The 18,246-nt window shown below is 39.5% G+C and overlaps 2 protein-coding genes across 5 annotated transcripts in view; one reads left to right on the plus strand and one right to left on the minus strand.

Moving 5' to 3' along the window:
* On the plus strand, nucleotides 1–15,848 carry fancl (FA complementation group L). Of its 3 annotated transcripts, none has more exons than XM_027024315.2 (14): nucleotides 1–379; nucleotides 843–901; nucleotides 1,075–1,135; nucleotides 1,403–1,426; nucleotides 1,618–1,715; nucleotides 4,216–4,312; nucleotides 5,566–5,634; nucleotides 12,559–12,709; nucleotides 12,793–12,876; nucleotides 13,875–13,920; nucleotides 14,246–14,327; nucleotides 15,227–15,343; nucleotides 15,521–15,592; nucleotides 15,756–15,848. In XM_027024315.2, the coding sequence occupies exons 1-14, from the start codon at nucleotides 293–295 to the stop codon at nucleotides 15,789–15,791; spliced, it is 1,083 nt and encodes a 360-aa protein (XP_026880116.1). In that variant the 5' UTR covers nucleotides 1–292; the 3' UTR covers nucleotides 15,792–15,848. The 3 variants fall into 3 exon arrangements, with proteins under 3 accessions (XP_026880116.1, XP_026880117.1, XP_026880115.1); XM_027024314.2 differs by having other exon boundaries at nucleotides 2–379; nucleotides 1,403–1,459; XM_027024316.2 differs by lacking the exon at nucleotides 12,793–12,876 and having other exon boundaries at nucleotides 1,403–1,459.
* vrk2 (VRK serine/threonine kinase 2) overlaps nucleotides 15,635–18,246 on the minus strand; it is a 13,446-nt gene continuing 10,834 nt past the window's right edge. For both annotated transcript variants that reach the window (XM_027024317.2, XM_035531376.1), the window contains 3 exons: nucleotides 16,762–16,905; nucleotides 16,514–16,663; nucleotides 15,635–16,249 (listed from right to left, as the gene is read on the minus strand). In XM_027024317.2, coding sequence (XP_026880118.2) covers nucleotides 15,863–16,249; nucleotides 16,514–16,663; nucleotides 16,762–16,905 — 681 coding nt within the window. In that variant the 3' untranslated portion in view covers nucleotides 15,635–15,862. The remainder of the gene's footprint in view (nucleotides 16,250–16,513; nucleotides 16,664–16,761; nucleotides 16,906–18,246) is intronic.

The raw sequence follows: 18,246 nt of genomic DNA on the forward strand, positions 1-18,246 counted from the left end.
ACATTGCGGGAAACAAGTCACGTAAACTGAGTGGCTAGCGGACTAGTTAAAACCGTGTGGTTAAGACATTTTCAGTGAATATTAGCTGTTCTTATGCCTTATCCCCATGTGTACTATGCTAGCGGACTGTAAATCTCGTCGGGCTGTCTGTGGGGATTGGAAAGTTGTTAATTAGCTAGCCAGCTAACCTAGCTAGCTACAGTGGCTAGCGGTTGGAATGTAGCTAGTCTTAGCATACTGTAAAGTGGACCCCAGGCTTCCTGTTGATTAGATTTTCTGTTGTTGTTTCACAATGCCTGATAGCATGTTCGTAGAGTGTCCTTTATTAATTGCTCTTGATAAGAAGAAGACTGTTTACGACGGCTTCGTGTCAGTACAGGTTGGTAAATGAGGATAGCTAGCTGTGCATTTAGCTACTGAGGCAACGCTAAAGTAGCTAACGGTTAAAACAGCGAACTGGCTAGCTAGCAGAGGCTACTCTTACCTATACATACCTGTATAGCGTCAGAGCCAGGGAGCTAGGTTAAGTAGTTTATTCGCGATGTATGTATGTATGTGTGTGTGTATGTGCAATAAAAATATATATATATATATATATATATATATATATATATATATATAAATATAAATGAGAGACAGAGAGGTTGTGTGTGTGTGTGTGTGTGTGTGTATGTATACGTACGTACTATATACTATACACTACAATGTAATTATAACTATACGTACGTACTATATACTATACACTACAATGTAATTATAACTAGGTAACTTGCATGCATAGTAGTTAATGGTGCAAATGCATTCTATTCCACTTCGTAGTAAGAATGTGTATTCTTTGGCAGGAGAGAGACTTCAGATTAAGAATAATTCTGCCCTCAGACCATCAACTGAAACAGGCAAAGTACGAGAAATCGTGTCTTATTTAAATGAGTTTTATAACTTTTAAGCAGTAGATAGCTGTAGTGTTGTGAGCCGCATGTACGCATAGTTTCTGTGCTAGAGTTAGCTAGCTATCTGGATAATGGGTGTAGCCACTGATTGTTTGACTAATTTTTCAAAGCTGTTGGTTTGCAGATTGTACTGCTGTTGGCAGCTGAAACGGCTGCTGAAAGGTTATGAACATATCGTAAAACAGGTACAGCAAATCAATAATGTTTATATCCTTAGATTGGTTCATTGTATAATTAACCTAGAATAGTCAGTGTTGTTATTTCTGAGCCTGCAGGGGCTCAAGATTATGTTTAACCAGTCTAGCTGTAATTTGCGCAGTAACGTTCATTATTTTTAAAATAATAATTAACTCAGATTGGCCACTCTCATTAATCAAATTGTAGGAACAGATTTAAATGGTTGTGGTTTAAACTAAATTGTGATTGGTCTTTGTTTGTTTATTTATTTACAGAGGTTACATCATTCTTCAGATTTGGTCAGTTTCATTTTGGAGCTAAGGACAATATTGGTAATTTTTCTAATTGTAGTTTTACCTTCCATGAGATGTTTGCTTGCTCCTTTTATTGTTAGGTTTTATATATTCACATGTCATGGTTTATACATTTAGTTATTTACCTTATTACCATATGATGAATGTTTCTATATACTTGCATTACCTTTGGTTAGGAAGTGGCACTGAAGAACCAGCCAGGATGTCACACCATGCCACCGCCTCAGTACTATTCACAGCTTATCACAGAGATAGAGAGTCTTGGCTGGGATAAGTACGACATGGTCACTTAATCTATTTTTTCTGCTTTCCTGATGTTTTCCTTACATTAATAAATTCAGCATTGCATGACCTTGATTCTGGAGCTTCAGTTACATGTTTATTCAGTTTGCTTTGAGAAGCGTCCAACTACTGCTTTGAGAAAACATATCTATATAATCTCTTTCCAAAATGACCTTATCAGTGCGCTGAATCATATGATTTAATGACATGCACAATCCTAATCTACACCGCTCCGCAGTATCAAACGTAGTCTTAAAAGGCAAAAATCAATCAGTTTGGTCTTCATTTGTAACAGAGAGGGTTAATGTGGTCGCTAAGCCATGTGTCATGCTGTGATTTTAGGTAGGATTCGTACTTTCCTCATTCTATTAATGTTCCGAGATATAATTATGATATTAGCAAATGCAAATTGTTCTAATTGGGAACCCGCTCTCAAGTTTAATGGGGAAATGTCCAAGTTATATGAGAGACGAGACAAGGTGCCCATTTCAGCCCTGAATTGCAGTCAGTAGTATTGTACACCAGCTCTATCTGTAAATGCACTTGAGATTAATTAAGATCCTTAATTTGTATCAGTGGTAATAGCCTCAAGTCTGACATAGTTGTGGACTCTGATTGGTGTAGGCAAGGGGAAAGTGCTGCAGAACCTGGTCATTTTAATGAGTTTTAGTTGCCTTGAAGAAGGCATGTTTAGTGTTAATTACTGTAAAGATGGGGTCAATTCTTCACTCCCCTCTTATCCTCAGAATAGCTCAAAAGTGTCAGGCATTAAGAAAAATTACAGATGATCATATCGTAACTATAATTCTTCAAGTATATAGTATAGTGAAAGTTGTACTTTTTAGAAATTAAGGCAAAATTGATGACATTAAAAAGAAGACAATATCTATTTTTCTATTTTGGGGTGAGCTTCCTGCTCAGATATGCATAGCTAAAACTCTTCTGCATTTTTTTTCCCCCTTTTTTTTAGTGACAGTCGATGCACTGGGGCTATGGTGGGAGGTTGTCACGCCTTGCACATATATGGGGGATAGAAACCGAGGGTTTCACCGTAGTCTTTTAACACCCCACCAGGATAATGACACCTGAAAATGTTTCCTATTGGCTGTAGCTCTCACCATCTCAGCCTAGCTGGCACTTATATTTTAAAACACATGATCTCTGGTGGCACCTGTGAGAACGGAATAACATTTACTATTTTCAGCAGCTGGCTCTCAATAGCTGCGATACAGAATCGTTGAAAGCCGGCCGGACAATATCACAGCTTACATTTTGGAATTACTCTTTCAGACAAATTTTATACTGTTTAATCTCCATCCATGGCCTGTTTGTATGCACACACACCAAATGTTCCCTCCAACGTTTATGAGCGCCGCTGATTTTGTAGTTGCAAATGTAATGCTCTCATCAATCCTCACAGCAAGACATCAAGCTGTCAAGCTGTTTCAATCATCTGAAGTGAATGCCAGCAAGGCCAGATACTTCGCTGGGTGATCTGCGTAGAATGCAGAGCACCAGAATGGCATTCTGGCCTGGAAAAAGGATTTCCGTTCAGTGGAAATGAATGAATTGTGTGATTCTGAGGCACAGGTTCATGTAACTGAATGCAATATTCATCTCCTTGCTTTATGGAGTGTAAAGAGAGAAGACTAAGCATGAGAAGTGAGATTGTTCAGGAAGTGATGGAATGCTTCATGCATACTGGGAGATGAGAATGTTGGTGGATATGTTAATTAGATGTACAGTTACTGAATGAGGTAATGAGCAAGATACAGGGTCTGGCAAAAAAAAAAGAACAACAACAACAGAAGAATGCAAGTGGTGGAAGAATTGATGCTACTTCACAGTGCGATGAGGGGGTGATTTTGCCATGTAAGATGGGAGAGAAAATGGGTCATTTCGTTCTATTCTATTGTAGCAGTAAACAGTAGAGGGGAGCTGGGTTTAGAGAGGTATCAGCTGTATGGCAGTGCTTGTCTGAGCTTTATGTGGAGCTAAGTGCAATGTGACAGTGTAAATGTGTGGTCTTATGGTCTTGGCTGAGGGGAATACACCGATGCTGTGTGTGTGTGTGTTGGAGCCAATAATGTGTTATATCCTGACATGACTCGAGAATAATCAGTAAAGATGGGACTATGTCAGGTGGAGCAGCAGGACATTAACCAGCATAAATCTGCAGTGAACTGGAGCAGCAATGTGGAAATGAAGACTTCCCGGGTCAAATACAAGTAAAACATTCCTTCAAAAAGAGCTACAGCACTGCTCTGATGTTCATGTTTAAAAGAAGCAGGGAAAAAGGTAGTAGATTAATATATGCATGGGTCTGTGTATTTATTTATTATTTGATTTGATTTCCTTGCAGGGTTAAGTTTTTATTGGTGACAATGTTCACGCAGGGTGAGAATATGAACATATACACTCATGGTTGTCCTGTGTCTGATGCATATGAGTTTGCATGCACTAATGTTCACCTGTATTGTTTTGCTTGCCAGGCTGCTCTACATCAATACAGACTTTTGTACTCTTAAGCTGAAAGCAGATGACTCTGCTGGCCGCCAACACACCATTACAGTCGCACTTAAGCCCAAGGTAAGACAAACCTGATCGCAAACGTTATATCCCACTGAAATATTTTATTACTCAGAATTTCTTGGCTTTTCTAAGTCTTGATCTAACTGAATTGTTTCTTCAGGAATGCTAGAATTTGAAATCTAAGCTACTCGGGTAACATCAGGTTACATTTACATCAGGTTAAAGTCCGCAATATCCAGATTCACTGTGTGCACATCAGTAAACTGAGAATAATTAAAAAAAAATTATCATAATTATAAGTAAATTTAAAAATAAATAAAACTTAGTTTAGATATGTTGAAACAAGTTCAGATGAGTGGCACCGATGTGCTGTGACTGTAAGATTGTGCACAGAGATGTAGAGGTGAGATTGTAACTTCCCCTAAAGGAGAGAGGAGTGAAGGTGAGATGTGCAGAGGGAGTGATAAGGCAGCGAGTGATCTCCATAAAGTGATTACAGGGGCCACAGCAGAAGCAGGAAATTGAGCTAGGCGAGAGGTGCGGCAGCACCCACTCCGTGTGCGTGTGAGGGATGGAGAGCGGGGCCAAGGTGCCTCCGGGCTTGGAGTCGTGGTGGGGTAGAGATGCCAGCGGCAGGTTGCTGGCGCGGCACAGGGTCCTGATGAGATTCAGCAGGGCGTGAGGAACCCTCTGTGACCACCTGCCCGCTGAGGGGTAAAAATAGCAGCGATTTCCCTCTACCTCACATCTGCTCATCCTCTATGAGCAGAGAACCTCTCACTGGACTTCCAGCAGCCAACACCTCCCATTCAGCCATGCTGCGTGGGCATGGGACTGATACTTGTGTGTAGAATTAGAAATCATGCTTTAATGGTACAAAGGTTGGAAAAATCCGTTACAGTTTTATCTCGACGCTTAAGGCACTATCTTAGATGCTTGAGGTTGATTCAGTAGGCTTGATTTTTTTTTTTTTTTTTTGCGCAGTAAAGCACACTGATATCAGTAAATGATTTTCCTTTTTTTCTGGAGTATAGAAACTCCAGGAACAGCATGAAAGGTGAAAGGTATCTCAAGTATGTACAATATTTATCAAGGCTGATTTTCTCATTGGAGTGATGGTACAAGTCAGAAATAGAATGATGTAATTTTATTTTATTTTGAAAATTATTTAGCCTTCAAACATTTCAGTACATTCCTCTCTCGATTAGGAAATTGTTTTCTTTTCACTAGCTAAATTGTATAGTGTCTATAAGTTGCTATAAAGAAGGAAAAGAAAGTGAATTTGTTGCCCTATTTTCTGCTTTTCTCAGTACCCAATAGAAGCTCCAGAATGCTCAGCAGATCTGCCTGTCCCACTGGTCATTACATGGAGCCCACAGGTACACTGCCTTCACTGTTTATATACTTGAGAATTCTTAAGATGCTTTGGCTTTCATTGTATTATTGTAATTTTCTCTTTTTACTCAATTTTACAAGCACAATGGTGCTAATTACTTCAAGGTTGGCATTTGAAGACACGTTTGTGTTTATGATGAAAGGTGTTATGTACAATGGTATTTCTTTGATGTTGTATTCATTCTTAAAAAATAGATTACAGTTGTGAGGGACTGAAAGTGTGCTCAATGAGAGGCCAGCAATAAAAGTGGAAGTGCTGCCCGAAACAAAAAACCCCCAAAAAACCCACACACACACAGGGAGAGAGAGAAGGCCAGCTCTAAAAGAGAAAACCAGCTCAGCACCACATGGCTTTCTGCTGGCTGTGGCCCTGATGGGCTACTGGTCTCTTGTGGTAATGCACCCTCCAGTCTTTTTTTTTGGGGGGGGGGGGGGGGGGGTGTAGAAAGGGTTGTCTACCTGCCTTTTGAGCAGATTTAAATGATCCAGTGTGCTGTAGCAAGCCAGTTCAGGTGTGAGTCTGCAGGAGTGTGGCTCAGTGATGAGCCTCTGTCCAGCCATATGTATATATATATATGTGTGTGTGTTTGTAATATATATGTATATGTATGTATGTAAATAATCCCCCCCCCCCCCCCCCCCCCTTTGTGCCTTATGTGTATAGTTCCTTGTTTTTGAAACTCAGAAGTAGTGGAAGTGAAAGTCTTGTGGAACCAGCTGAACTGATGCATCTAAAAATGTTGGTTATTACCCCAAAGTAATTTGGCAGACAAAGTATATAATCATCATTGTACCTGTAAAGATAAAGATAAATTCTATTCAAGGCATACAAAGTACATCCGTACATCAAAAGTACATGTGTGTTCTCAGAAAGGCATGGCAGTGTTTATATGGAGGTGTGAAACACAGAAATTACTCTTATCTCAGCTGTGGATATAATCCTCAGTAACAAGACACATTTATACAGAAGGGTTAATGCTCTTTCCAACTGCATATGAGTATCTGCTGGGCAGCATGATATGAAACCTTGAAATGGTGGTTAAAGTTTGGCCTACATTATCTTGACCACAATTTTCTTTTATTGGCTCGTGGAAATGCCAAAATTTAACCACCTGCAGTATACTTACCTGAAATGTCTGGGAATGGTCAGGATTCTCATACACAATAAAAAAAATCAGAATTTGTTAATGGCTCATTTGCATGCTGCAGCCTTCTGTGATATTAGTATTGGCCAAGGTGATAAAAAAGTGATAAACGAACAATATGTTGAGCAGCTCTAGCATCTGCAGCAAGTGTCAAAGTGTGTGATCGTTCCACTATAATCAACAAGCAAGTAACACAACAAGGAAGTATACTCAAGCTGACTCAAAAAGAACTTCAATAGCTAATACCAGGGATATTCACATTGACATGATGGCTAATATGTTGGTTTGCTTACAACAACAACACTTAATTATCCAAAACTATGTAGGCTTTAAAAACGTGTATGTAGCATTTAGGAATGCCAACATCATAAAGGCTCCGTGCCATTATATCAGAACTGATTAATCATTATTTCAAAGCCCACAATTTTTATTTTCTTTTTTCATGCATCCTTAATGTGTACCCTTCCATCACAATTCCTTATCATAAATGCCATGTGTAGACTGCTATATTTCGATAGTTGGAGACTTTGAATGTATCTGTGTACATACCTCATTGACAGTGACAGTAATCGCACGTCACACGAGACATGCTGCCAGTTATTTGTAAACCATTTGATTGCCATGTGTGCCCTAACCATTTGTCCACTAGTTTTTAAATGGAATCTCCTTAGGTGAAACTGAGAAACGTATAGTACATTTTATTAGCTATAACACAGCATGTATATCTGTAATAAGCATGTGTTTAAACATTGATTAGTCCTGCACATCAGGCTAGGAGGAATTTTAGTTCATTCCTCTGTAACTAAACGGCTTCAGATCAGTTATGTTGGTGGGTTTCCTCCTATGAATTGCTTGCTTCAGGTTCTTTCACAACATTTCTATTGGATTAAGGTTGGCATTTTGACTTGGACATTCAAAAAAACTTTATTCTTCTTTAACCATCCTTTTGTAGAACAATGTGCTTAGGATCGTTGTCTTGCTGCATGACCTAAGTTCTCTTGAGATTCAGCTCACAAACAAATGGCCTGATATTTTCCTTTAGAACTTGCTAGTATAACTCAGAATTCATTGTTCCATCAATGATGGCAAGTCGTCCTGGCCCAGATGCAGCAAAACAGGCCCTATGATGATGCCACCACCGTGTTTCATAGATTGGATGAGGTTTTTATGCTGTTTTCCTATCCCCAAACATGACTCTTCTCATTTAAACCAAAAAGACCTATTTTGGTCTCATCTGTCTACAAAACATTGTTCCAGTAGCCATCTGGCTTACCCCTGTGATCTTTAGAAAACTTCACAGTCAGCGATGTTCTTTTTGTAGAGCCGCGGCTTTCTCCTTGCAACTCAGCCATGCAAACCATTGATGTTCAGTGTTCTTATAGTGGACTCATGAACATTAACCTTAGCCACTGTGAGAAAATCCTTTAGTTGCTTAGAAGTTACCTTGGGTTCATTTGTGACCTCGCTGACTATTACACTCCTTGCTCCTGCCTTGACCTTTGTTGGTTGACCACTCCTGGGGAGGGTAATGATGGTTTTGAATCTCCTGAATGTGTACACAGTCTAACTGTCTCACAGATATGAAATATTGGATCACTTTCCTCAATAAATAAATGAGTCTTATATTTTTGACTCATTTATTTGATTTGGTTCTTTCTACTCTTAGGACTTGTTTGACAATCTGATTAAGTTTGAGGTCAAATTTATGCAGAAATATAGAAACTTCTAAAGGTTTCACAAACCTTCAAGCACCACTATACATATGCCACTTCTGCCAAATGCTTAAATGTCATAATTAATAAAAGCAAAGGCAATCACAGTGCAAAAATGTAGGTATATTACTGGTACTTGCATTAGGCTGCATTGTAGTGGTTCTTGGATTTCTATTTTTTTTAGGTTTTTGAAAATTACAATGTCAGTGCAATTTTATACTGTTATATAATTATATACATTTATACAACTCAGGAGTTTGGAGGTCATTCAGTATTAAGTGTCATTCCATATTCTTAGGTTTTCAGTATTTTCAGATTTCATTCTGTGGTTTCAGTGTTTTGTCTTGTGCTATAATGTGGTAGCAATGTGGTCAAATTTCATTTAATATTTTAGAGGAGTGTTATTTTTTAAAATTTAATTCACAAATAGGTGCAGCCCATTGTTATTTTTGAATCATTTACATCCTAGTTTTCTCATCACTACATAAACCATAGCTCTATTATATAAGTTATATTGAGAAGTGACATGTACCACACCATATTAAATAGCCCAGTGGCCAGCTGTGTACAGTGCAGACAACTTTCATGAGATGCTTATCCTCTTGGTTTGAGATTTTGATTTGTCCTATAACAAAATTACACACATTCATTTAAGATTCTAAATCGTAAAAGTGAAACAGTGCCACTCTATAATTAAGCTTTTGAGATATTAATTCTTATTATTTAATGAATGCCTTACATGGTGTAGACAGCATCCTTCTGGCTAACCTATTTCAGCCATCCCACCACCTGCGTACCCCCATGTCCCTGGCATTGCTTTCTTACACCAGACTCTCCTCAGGTTAGTCCATGTCATGGTACTAAACCTCTGGAATTCTCTGCCCCATCATTTCTACTTCCTGATCTCAAGATTAAATGATGTCTGTGAAAATTACTTCTTAAAAACTATTTTTAAAAAGGGATGGTAAGCAGTAATTTTAATAGTCATTGCATAGGCTAATTATAGAAGGTCACTGGTCACCCCTAAATATACATACATTTTTCTCAGGGTGCAGCTTGAGAGCGCACACACACATTTTCTCCATAAAATACTGATTACACCTTTAACATGTTTACTGTGGCCTTGCATTTTTGCAGCCTACCTCTCTCGTTATCTACGGTTTTAAAGAATACTCATTAAGCATTTTAAAGATTACCTATTTCTATCCTTGCTTTTACTGAATTTATTTACCTCAGTCATTCTCTTTCTAAGTGAGTCTATGAATATGCATTGTTGACCATTATGTAGAGAAACTTAATTGAAATAGTTAACTGTGTGGTGAGCAGACTGTCAACTCCACTAAACATAAATCCATTGTGTCTGCATTTAGGCTTATTTCCAATAGGAATTCAATTACAAAGACATTTACGTGGGCCATATATTCATATAAATGCATAACCATAATTGCACAACTGGCATTAATTGGAAAGTAATTGCAGAGTTTTTGCACCTGTGCAGTGCTAAATTGTGTGCATTGTAGTGGCACAGTGACCCATCATTTTTGGCTCATTTTCTCTCTCTTGTGTTAAGGTACCTTTCTTTTCTTAGGTGGCTGTTATGTTGCGGTAGCTTACTCAAGTTAATTTTTCTTCCTTATTTAATATAATTTACATGTTATATACAATATTATAAGATTATTAATATTGTGTTGATCAAAGAAGGTCTTTAATCTGTCCTACAAAACGTGTTGGGGGGGGGGGGGGGGGGTGTATGCTGTTTCCTCGCTTCCAGTTTTACATGTATGGCAATGTATTGGAGAACCAAGGACATCAATCAACAGTAGCATGCACAAATTATGTGACAGAAGGAAAATGCTTGAAATGAAGTTTCTGAATATGGCCATACTTCTCCCTGGAACTCTTACTAGATTGGCAGCATTATGTGGTCAGCGGTATTACAAAGGAGCAAAGTGAGACTACTGATCACAAGGATGAGTTAAAGTTTTCCACCTGTGCTTAGGTTTACGCTTAAGTCACTATGTTTTTGTTGTGTGTGATAAAACAATTTCATGAAGGAGCTAGTGGATATTTCATTGTGAGAATTATGTCCTAAACATTGTCACTGCTGCTCTGAAAATAAAATTACATCACCATCTTTAACCTTTGAACTAAATTGAGTATTTTAGTTAAATTGGAACTGTGTTCTTCTTGGTTCTAATTGATTTTTAAGGTTTATTCATGTCTGTGTGTGTGCCTGAGGCTTCCACTTTGTAGTATATTTTCGCAGAAAGATACTTTATAGATTTTATTGACACAGATTTCCATCTTATTTTCAAGTAAAATTCTATTGCATCTTAGAATTAAGACAAGTAAATAGCTTCGGGATCTGAGCATCTGTGAGTAGTAGTTTTTCTGGTATTGCTTTTTGTATTTTTTCCCCTAGTTAACTCTGTAACATATACATCTTTGTTTGTCTTTTCCCCCCCAGTGTAGAACAGGCATTTGAGCAGCATTAAAAATAAACCCGTGGTCTTGAACTTGAGTAGCGAGGCTCTGGTGTCCAGACCAGAGTGCTCTGTGGGCTGGGATTAAAGGAGGGGGAGGTTGGGAGTGTGACTCTCCAAGCAGCTCGCCTCGGTCAACCTGCAGCCGCTCAGTCTGACAGCACAGAGTGAAGCAGGGCCAAGCAGCATTGCCTGTCAATCGGCAGCCATGATTTATGAGGCGCCACGCTTAAACCATTAGCTCTGCCTCACAGCTGAGCAAGCGCCACAGGAAGCTGCGCCCCCAGCGTGTTTGCGTAGGTTAGAATCATAGGAAGCTGTAATGCAGAGCTATAGATGAGCTGTCTGGGGTGTTCAGTGATCTAGGGATATGGCTTGGATTCACTTGTTTTCTGATGTATAGGATATGTTCTTCCCTTTTCAGTTGGAATTACTATTAGTTGGCTTCTCATTTCAGGTTCCAATCAGTCGTTACTGACAGGCTGATGGGAAGCTGGAGAAATGTCAGGGGGCTGTGGGTTGGTTTTTAGAAAGCTGATCCACTAAGCCAGACTTCTGGACTGCACCCATACCTGTCATGTACTTGAAATTTCTGTTTGACTGTAGACATCTCATCAAAAGATCATGCCTTGTACCAATTTCTAGTAGTACTAAAGAGACGCACTATTACGAGCACTCAGGTTCTCCCTTAAAGTTGTTGCCAAAACTGCCACTGCAGTCAGGGTTAACCTGTATATTAACTTAAATGTGTTACCAGTCTCAACATTAAGGACGTGCTTTAGAGCTGTCATTTCTGCTGTGACTCTTGAAAAAAGGCTCAATTAAAAATGGATCAGTGGTAAAGTACACAATACCAATCACATTTCTGTTGTTTTTCAAAGCATGGTCGTAAAAGCTAATGAATAATACTGACACAATTGGAATGAAGTGACTGTCAGACATATTGTGCTGATTGAATGGGATGAATCTCAGTAAGAAACAGTAGATTAATAGAAATCATCCTGAAAAGATAGTGAAGGCAATCAGGGAAATGTGTCTCAAACTACAACTGTAGACAGATGGACAAAGTGATCCTCCCCTCTACCATTTCCTACTGTATTTATTGGCAACTGTGTAAGGGAAGTGTATTATTGCCCTTCTGACAAGTAAAATGTTCATTCTTGTTTGTGTCTTGGATGGTCTTAATATTGCTTTGTTTGATTCAGTTATTGATTTGTTGTAAATGTTTAATTGTTTACTCTGTCAGAATACCAATTGTTTCAAAAATCTGCTTTTGAACACTTGATTTTGAGTGTGAATGCTTCACTTTTATACATTTACTTTTTTTTAATATATTTCACATTTTAAATGTTAGCTACATTTTTCATGTAGTGAATGTTTTCCCAGCTTTAAATACCCCCCAAAATGCATGCTTAATAAAGTCAGGTTTGAGGTCCATTTGTGGCTTCTAATCCTGATTAAATTCTGTTGTTTGGTTTTATTTTCCTCTTTTCTGTATAAGTACATCACATGTAGCACTCTTACTGGTGTAGTTGACTGAGTAATACCCTCTTATCTCTTCGACTCAGAGCACTCTAGCTTCCATCCATAGCCAGTTCCTGCTGCTTGTGGAAGCCTTGGCTGAGTTCTGGGCAGTGCTGGATGAGATAGACAAGCATACCTGGGTGCTGGAGCCTGAGAAACCCACCAGGGCAGACTCCATGAGGAGGATCGCCATTGGTAGGCTCTGCCATCCTGACGTCTTGTGGTTTGCTTAGTTTGTGAAGCATCACAGCAGCTGAGCTTCGACTTTGTATGCCTAGGAAACAATGTCTCCATAAAGGTCCAAATAGACCCCAGACACCCCAAGATGTTACCAGAGTGTTGCCTGCTTGGAGCCGAGCACAGTGGGTATTTTTATGTCTGCAAGTGTATCCAACCTAAATGTATGTTCATATATCTTAAATGACCTGTTTGCGCTTGTTGAATGACATTTCACACATAAGAAATCAATATCCATCAACCCCATTTGTCCCCTTGTTTTTCAATTACCTCGGTTCATAAGTGTATATCCCATAAAGTTTTTATTACATTTAACATAGGATTGGTACAGTAGAATTGGCCAAGCTACAATATGTGTGCAGTATAATGCCTTTCTAGATTCAGAGAGAGATTTCGCTTGAATGGAGGTCAGTTTGCACTATTTAAGCCTCCGTGATTGTTTCTTTAAATCCAAGGTCATGCCTGGCTGACAATGGCACACAGAACATATTGTCGGTTGCCTAGCAATGTTATTCATTGATATTAAATCCACACTTCGATAGTCAAGACAGTGGCAGACGTGGACCCTCTGAGCGAGGGGTCAGACAGAAATATTGCTTTTTGCATTTACAAATGACAAACCGAGGGAGCCACTATCACATTCCTCCCAGATTGATCTCTCAGGGTGGAACAGCCATGATGAGCACGTTTTATGTGAATTATTTGAATAATTCCCTCTCTGTCAGAATGTTTGTCACAGTGGGAAATGCCCAGCTCTGCCGCCACTGCACCGTGGCATTTCTAAGAGCAAGTCAAGATTAGTGGTAAGAAATGACATGGCTGTGCATTGTCTGTCAGTGCACTGCAGTCACGTGATGGGCACCGAATGAGAGATGAGGTGCAGTTAATTGAAACTGCTCTGGTACATCAGGAGGCGAGCATAGGTCATGCCTTCATATAGAACACTCCCTCAGGCTTGTTTTGCTACTCTCTGGTTGATTGATGCAATTTATTTTCATTGTTTCTTTATTAATAATTTTAACACACAGCTGAGTATGTTTGTGTTAAAATACTAATTTAAAATACTGGTAGTATCTTGTGGTAATCAAGAAACTGCAGTTGCTATTTTGCTTCTGCCTTCCAGTGGTCACCCCTTTGAGGAATAAGCTGAATGCTAACATGCATCTGTGGTAAGACGATTGTAATTACTAGCTTTTATATGCCACTTGCTGTACAAAAGAAGGGATGCATTTATTCTTAGCTTTTAACAAATCCTAGGTACTGTGTGTGTGTGTGTGTGTGTGTGTGTGTGTGTGTGTGTGTGTGTGTGTGTGAGGGGATATACCTGGGTGGATAGATCTAATACCGTGTAAAATGAACAATATGCCTGTAAACCATATATTGGGAATGGTTTGGCCCATAATGCTGGTTTGTAGGGTAACTTGTCAGCCTTTTTAGGTACTAATCATTAAATTGTATTTACTATACTACTCCTGATTTATCATCTTCTCTCAGGAACCCTGACTGCAGTATCCTACAGAATATGAGAGATGTTATGGAGATAGAATTCCCATCGCCTGCCACCCACGAAAAATCTGTATGTTACATATTTTCATGTCACACACTGCCACTTATAATTAGCTGCACAGTGCAATCACATTTGGAGTTTGCAAGATCCTCCCCCAACTTTTTTTTAATTTATTTATTTATTTTTTTATCATGGGTAGAGATGGATACAGATTTCCTTTAATTGGGTTGTTTACAGATAAGATCATTACAATAACAAAGGTGGCAGAATCCTCAGCACTATCAAGAGCTGTTTAATCATATATCCACAATTTATCTTTGTGTGTGCGCACGCGCGTGTGCAGTGGCTGGTGGGTTGAAAGGACTCTGTGTTTATTCGCAGCCTGCACCACTGATTAATGCTTGGCCATCATTAACATTCTGAAGAGTGAAAAGTTTACTTGACCAGATGTTTAAATTTTACCTGCCATCCTTTTAATGGATTGCTTGAGAAAAAAGCCTCTAATTATCTGAAAAGCAATATGCAAACACAAAGAGTGGAGTGGATGGGTGTAGAGGAGAGCAGAGCAGAAAAGGGGGAACGGGGGAAGATGTATGAAGCCTCTCCAGTTTCGCTTTGGCATCTCACTAAGGAGGAGGATTCTCTGAAGTGGGGGTCAAGTACACACAGGGTTGATAAGCCCACCTGAGTCTTCTCACCCTGTGGAAACAAACATGAACCTTCATGCATCGTAGCCCCTCAGCTAGAGGGAGAAGAGGGTTGAGAGATGGAGGTGAATGTGGATAGGAAGATGCAGATTTAAGATGGGAGGTGTGTTTTTATTTATTTATTTTTAAACCACTCAAGTAGTTGTGAGCCAGACTAGATGGTTTCATTTAAATGATTTCAAATGCTTTGGTTGCCTGGTGTAGCTGATACATAATGCTCAAGTCATTTGTATAAACAAATATGTATGCTTTTTCCATCAGAGTTTCAGTATGGAGTGTGGCATCTGCTACTCTTATCGGCTTGATTCGGCCATCCCAGATCAGGTGTGCAATGACCCACGCTGTGGGCAGCCCTTCCATCAGGCTTGTCTCTACGAGGTGAATACACTGTGATTTAGTCATCACAAGATTCATACCTTTGAACCCATTACATAAAGATCACTCACAGCTGGCTAGATTGCCATTACTAATTAGAATAATCAGAAAGTCTGCATTTTCCGTCTTGCCTGCTATTTGTTGGGCTTTATCGGGACTATATTGGGACTATTTTCTCAGTGGCTTAGAGGTCTGCCCACCAGTCGCCAAAGCTTCAATATTGTGTTTGGAGAATGTCCTTACTGCAGCAAGGTAAGTCCCCACTTTACTACTACTGATGCTTAGAATCCAGTCTGTGTAGCAAATGTATTTATTTAAACTTTTTTGTCCTTACAAAAAACAATTACTGCATGTATTTGCCATGAAACTAACCTTTTAATAAAGGTTTCTAATATAAACATACCTTTTCTTTCAGCCCATCACAGTGAAAATGGCAATCCCAAAACCGTGACCAGACTGCATCTATTCTGCGACTTATAAGAAATTTAGTTTTGACATAGGCATGATCAGCAGAGTGTTTTTCTAGCGGACAGTGCCAACAACCAGAATAAGAAGGAGCCCAATAATAATGCCTATACACATTTTAAGGCTCCACTGCATATGTTGCTCATTTTCAGATTTCTCTGAATTGTTCCAGTACTTGTCATTGTTGTACTCATAAGCAGCTCTTCTCCACTGATGTCCACTATGATTAGTTTCCACCCAGTGGTTGGGATTCTGGTTAAGCTCATCCCAGTACGCCCCCTCTTCACTCAGTCTTGTGCTGTATTTCCACGAGTTGCAGTTTCTTCCCCAGTTCTTCCTGACATCAGAGCTGAAGCTGTGGCCAAGATCTGGGTCATTCGGTTGCTTTTTAGTGGGTAGCCAGGCCTCATCTGTTCTCCTCGTGACTCCAGGTCCTGGAGCCAGCTTTCTCGCCAAGATGAAGATGATTAAATAACATTGCATTTTCCATGTTAAAGTAGCATGTTAAAATAGTATGTAAAACTAATTGTTTTAGTTAATTTATCCTCCACTTTCCCACCGAGCCCAAATAGAGGTCACACATTGTTTACATATAATTAAAACTTATTCACTTACAGTAGAGTCCATAAAAATAAATGGAAAAAAAAAACATTATTGACTGGTGGCATTTGTCTTAGTGGTGGCTGTGAATGGTATGCTATGCATTACTTGTTCATGTTTCTGTCTTTGCTTTGTGCCTTGTGGTTTGGGCTGCATTCTTGATGGCAATGGATCATCTATATAACCTTCATCGCTGCCTCTAGCCACAAGGCTCGACTTTGTAGCTCCTTTAGCTGACAAGTTACTTCTGCATTGTTTCTATGGTTTGAAACAATAAATAAAGAAAAAGGATGGTAGGAATAACTGGGTACAAAACTCATACCAGCTTATTGGTAAGTGTTCTGTTGCTACATCACCTGCTCTTGTGTCTTTGACTCCCCTTTGGTTCTGGACCCAACTCTGGCTGGTTTAGAGTCTACTTTATCCCAGTTTCCATCTTCATCCTTGGCCACAGGCTTCCGTCTGGTTGATCTAACAGCAGCTCTGGCATGACTTGAGTTCTTTTAGGGTGAGTGGACAAAGAAACATGATTTAGAGCATTTGAGGTGAAGCTGAAGGAAAGATGGATATAAACTGGAACCCTGATAACTTGGCATGAGCAAAAGCCCTTGCTCCTGTCTGTAAGCTCCATCTCTGTGCTCTCACCCTGACCTGGACCCAGAGAGTGGAAGACCTCTCCTGATTAATGATACCCAATGCTCTCCCTGAGGTGGCAACTCTCCAAACTAAATTTGGCCACAGATCACTGCTGAGGTCAGGTGTAGGCAAAATAAACTCTACGAGCGTTGGAGTGGCGTTAGGAGCTGCATACCTCTTTCGGCCTGACGCTGTTACAGGAGGGTTGAGACACGAGGGTGACATTGATGGTGTTGTTTTAAATTTTATTCAAAGGAACTGGAGCTTGACCCTCCAGAAGGGGATGAACAGAAACCACTGAGAAAATATTACTACAAAGAAAAGGAGGGATTCAAATCTTAATGCCCGTAGTGTTGACACTGATCTTTTCCATCTGTGTAGGAGGTTTGGCCAAGGTCAGACAGAGAAGGAACTTCTCTCTTTGGCTCCATACATTCCTCTGAGAGGATTCTCTGCATATACTGTGTAGTGTATGTGAATAAAAAGGGCATTTAAGAATTCAGATCCTCCTTTCATAAGGAAGGACAAGGGTGCGAGCATCTGAATCACATTCAGACAATTCTTTCAGCATGGCATTCTGTCCTTTTTAGAGTTTCACAATATAATCAGACGGTCCTGCTAACAGTACCAGTCTCCTTCATGCCCTCCCTCTTTAAGCCTATTACAATTATCCGTTTCATATCAAGACACCTGTATTTGAACACTAATCAACATTCCTTGACCTAGGCCATTATTCTACAGTAATTTTTGAACATCTACCTCTATTACCCAACTCATTATCTGTCATCCATATTTCATATTCAAAGCAGAAACCAATTCTAGAAAGCAAGTGTATGCAGCATTTTCGCTGTTGTTCTACAGGTGGCTGCCGTATTGGGTCACAAGGAGGCAGTAAAATCAATTGTAAATGTACCTTTTTGCTAATCCTCAAACCATCACTGGAACTTGCCTTATAAGCCTTAGCTCAAACCTCTGGACAGCTCCAAATGGAAATGAGAGACAAAAAAAAAAAAAAAAAAAAAAAAAATCAGCTGTAATTCTAACTAGTGATCTTTTGGCCTCAGTAAAAAAAAGTATTTATTCAATAGCCTCAAATTGGGCTGCTTATGTTTTTATGGATATCGGTGATTCAAGTTTGCTTGTTGCTACAATGATTCATCAGAATGAAGACTTCCACTCCAGACCTCTCGACAGGCAATGAGCCC

The sequence above is a fragment of the Electrophorus electricus genome, chromosome 11 (genome assembly GCF_013358815.1).
Source record: "Electrophorus electricus isolate fEleEle1 chromosome 11, fEleEle1.pri, whole genome shotgun sequence".
In the NCBI taxonomy this organism is placed as follows: Eukaryota; Metazoa; Chordata; class Actinopteri; order Gymnotiformes; family Gymnotidae; genus Electrophorus; species Electrophorus electricus.

What these genes read in the sequence shown, in the direction of transcription:
- fancl (XM_027024314.2), top strand. Translation starts at nt 293, where the DNA reads ATGCCTGATAGCATGTTCGTAGAGTGTCCTTTATTAATTGCTCTTGAT. An exon ending in CAGTCGCACTTAAGCCCAAG is followed by an intron (nt 4,313 to 5,565) that starts GTAAGACAAACC and finishes TGCTTTTCTCAG; the next exon opens with TACCCAATAGAAGCTCCAGA. An exon ending in ATCAGGCTTGTCTCTACGAG is followed by an intron (nt 15,344 to 15,520) that starts GTGAATACACTG and finishes CTATTTTCTCAG; the next exon opens with TGGCTTAGAGGTCTGCCCAC.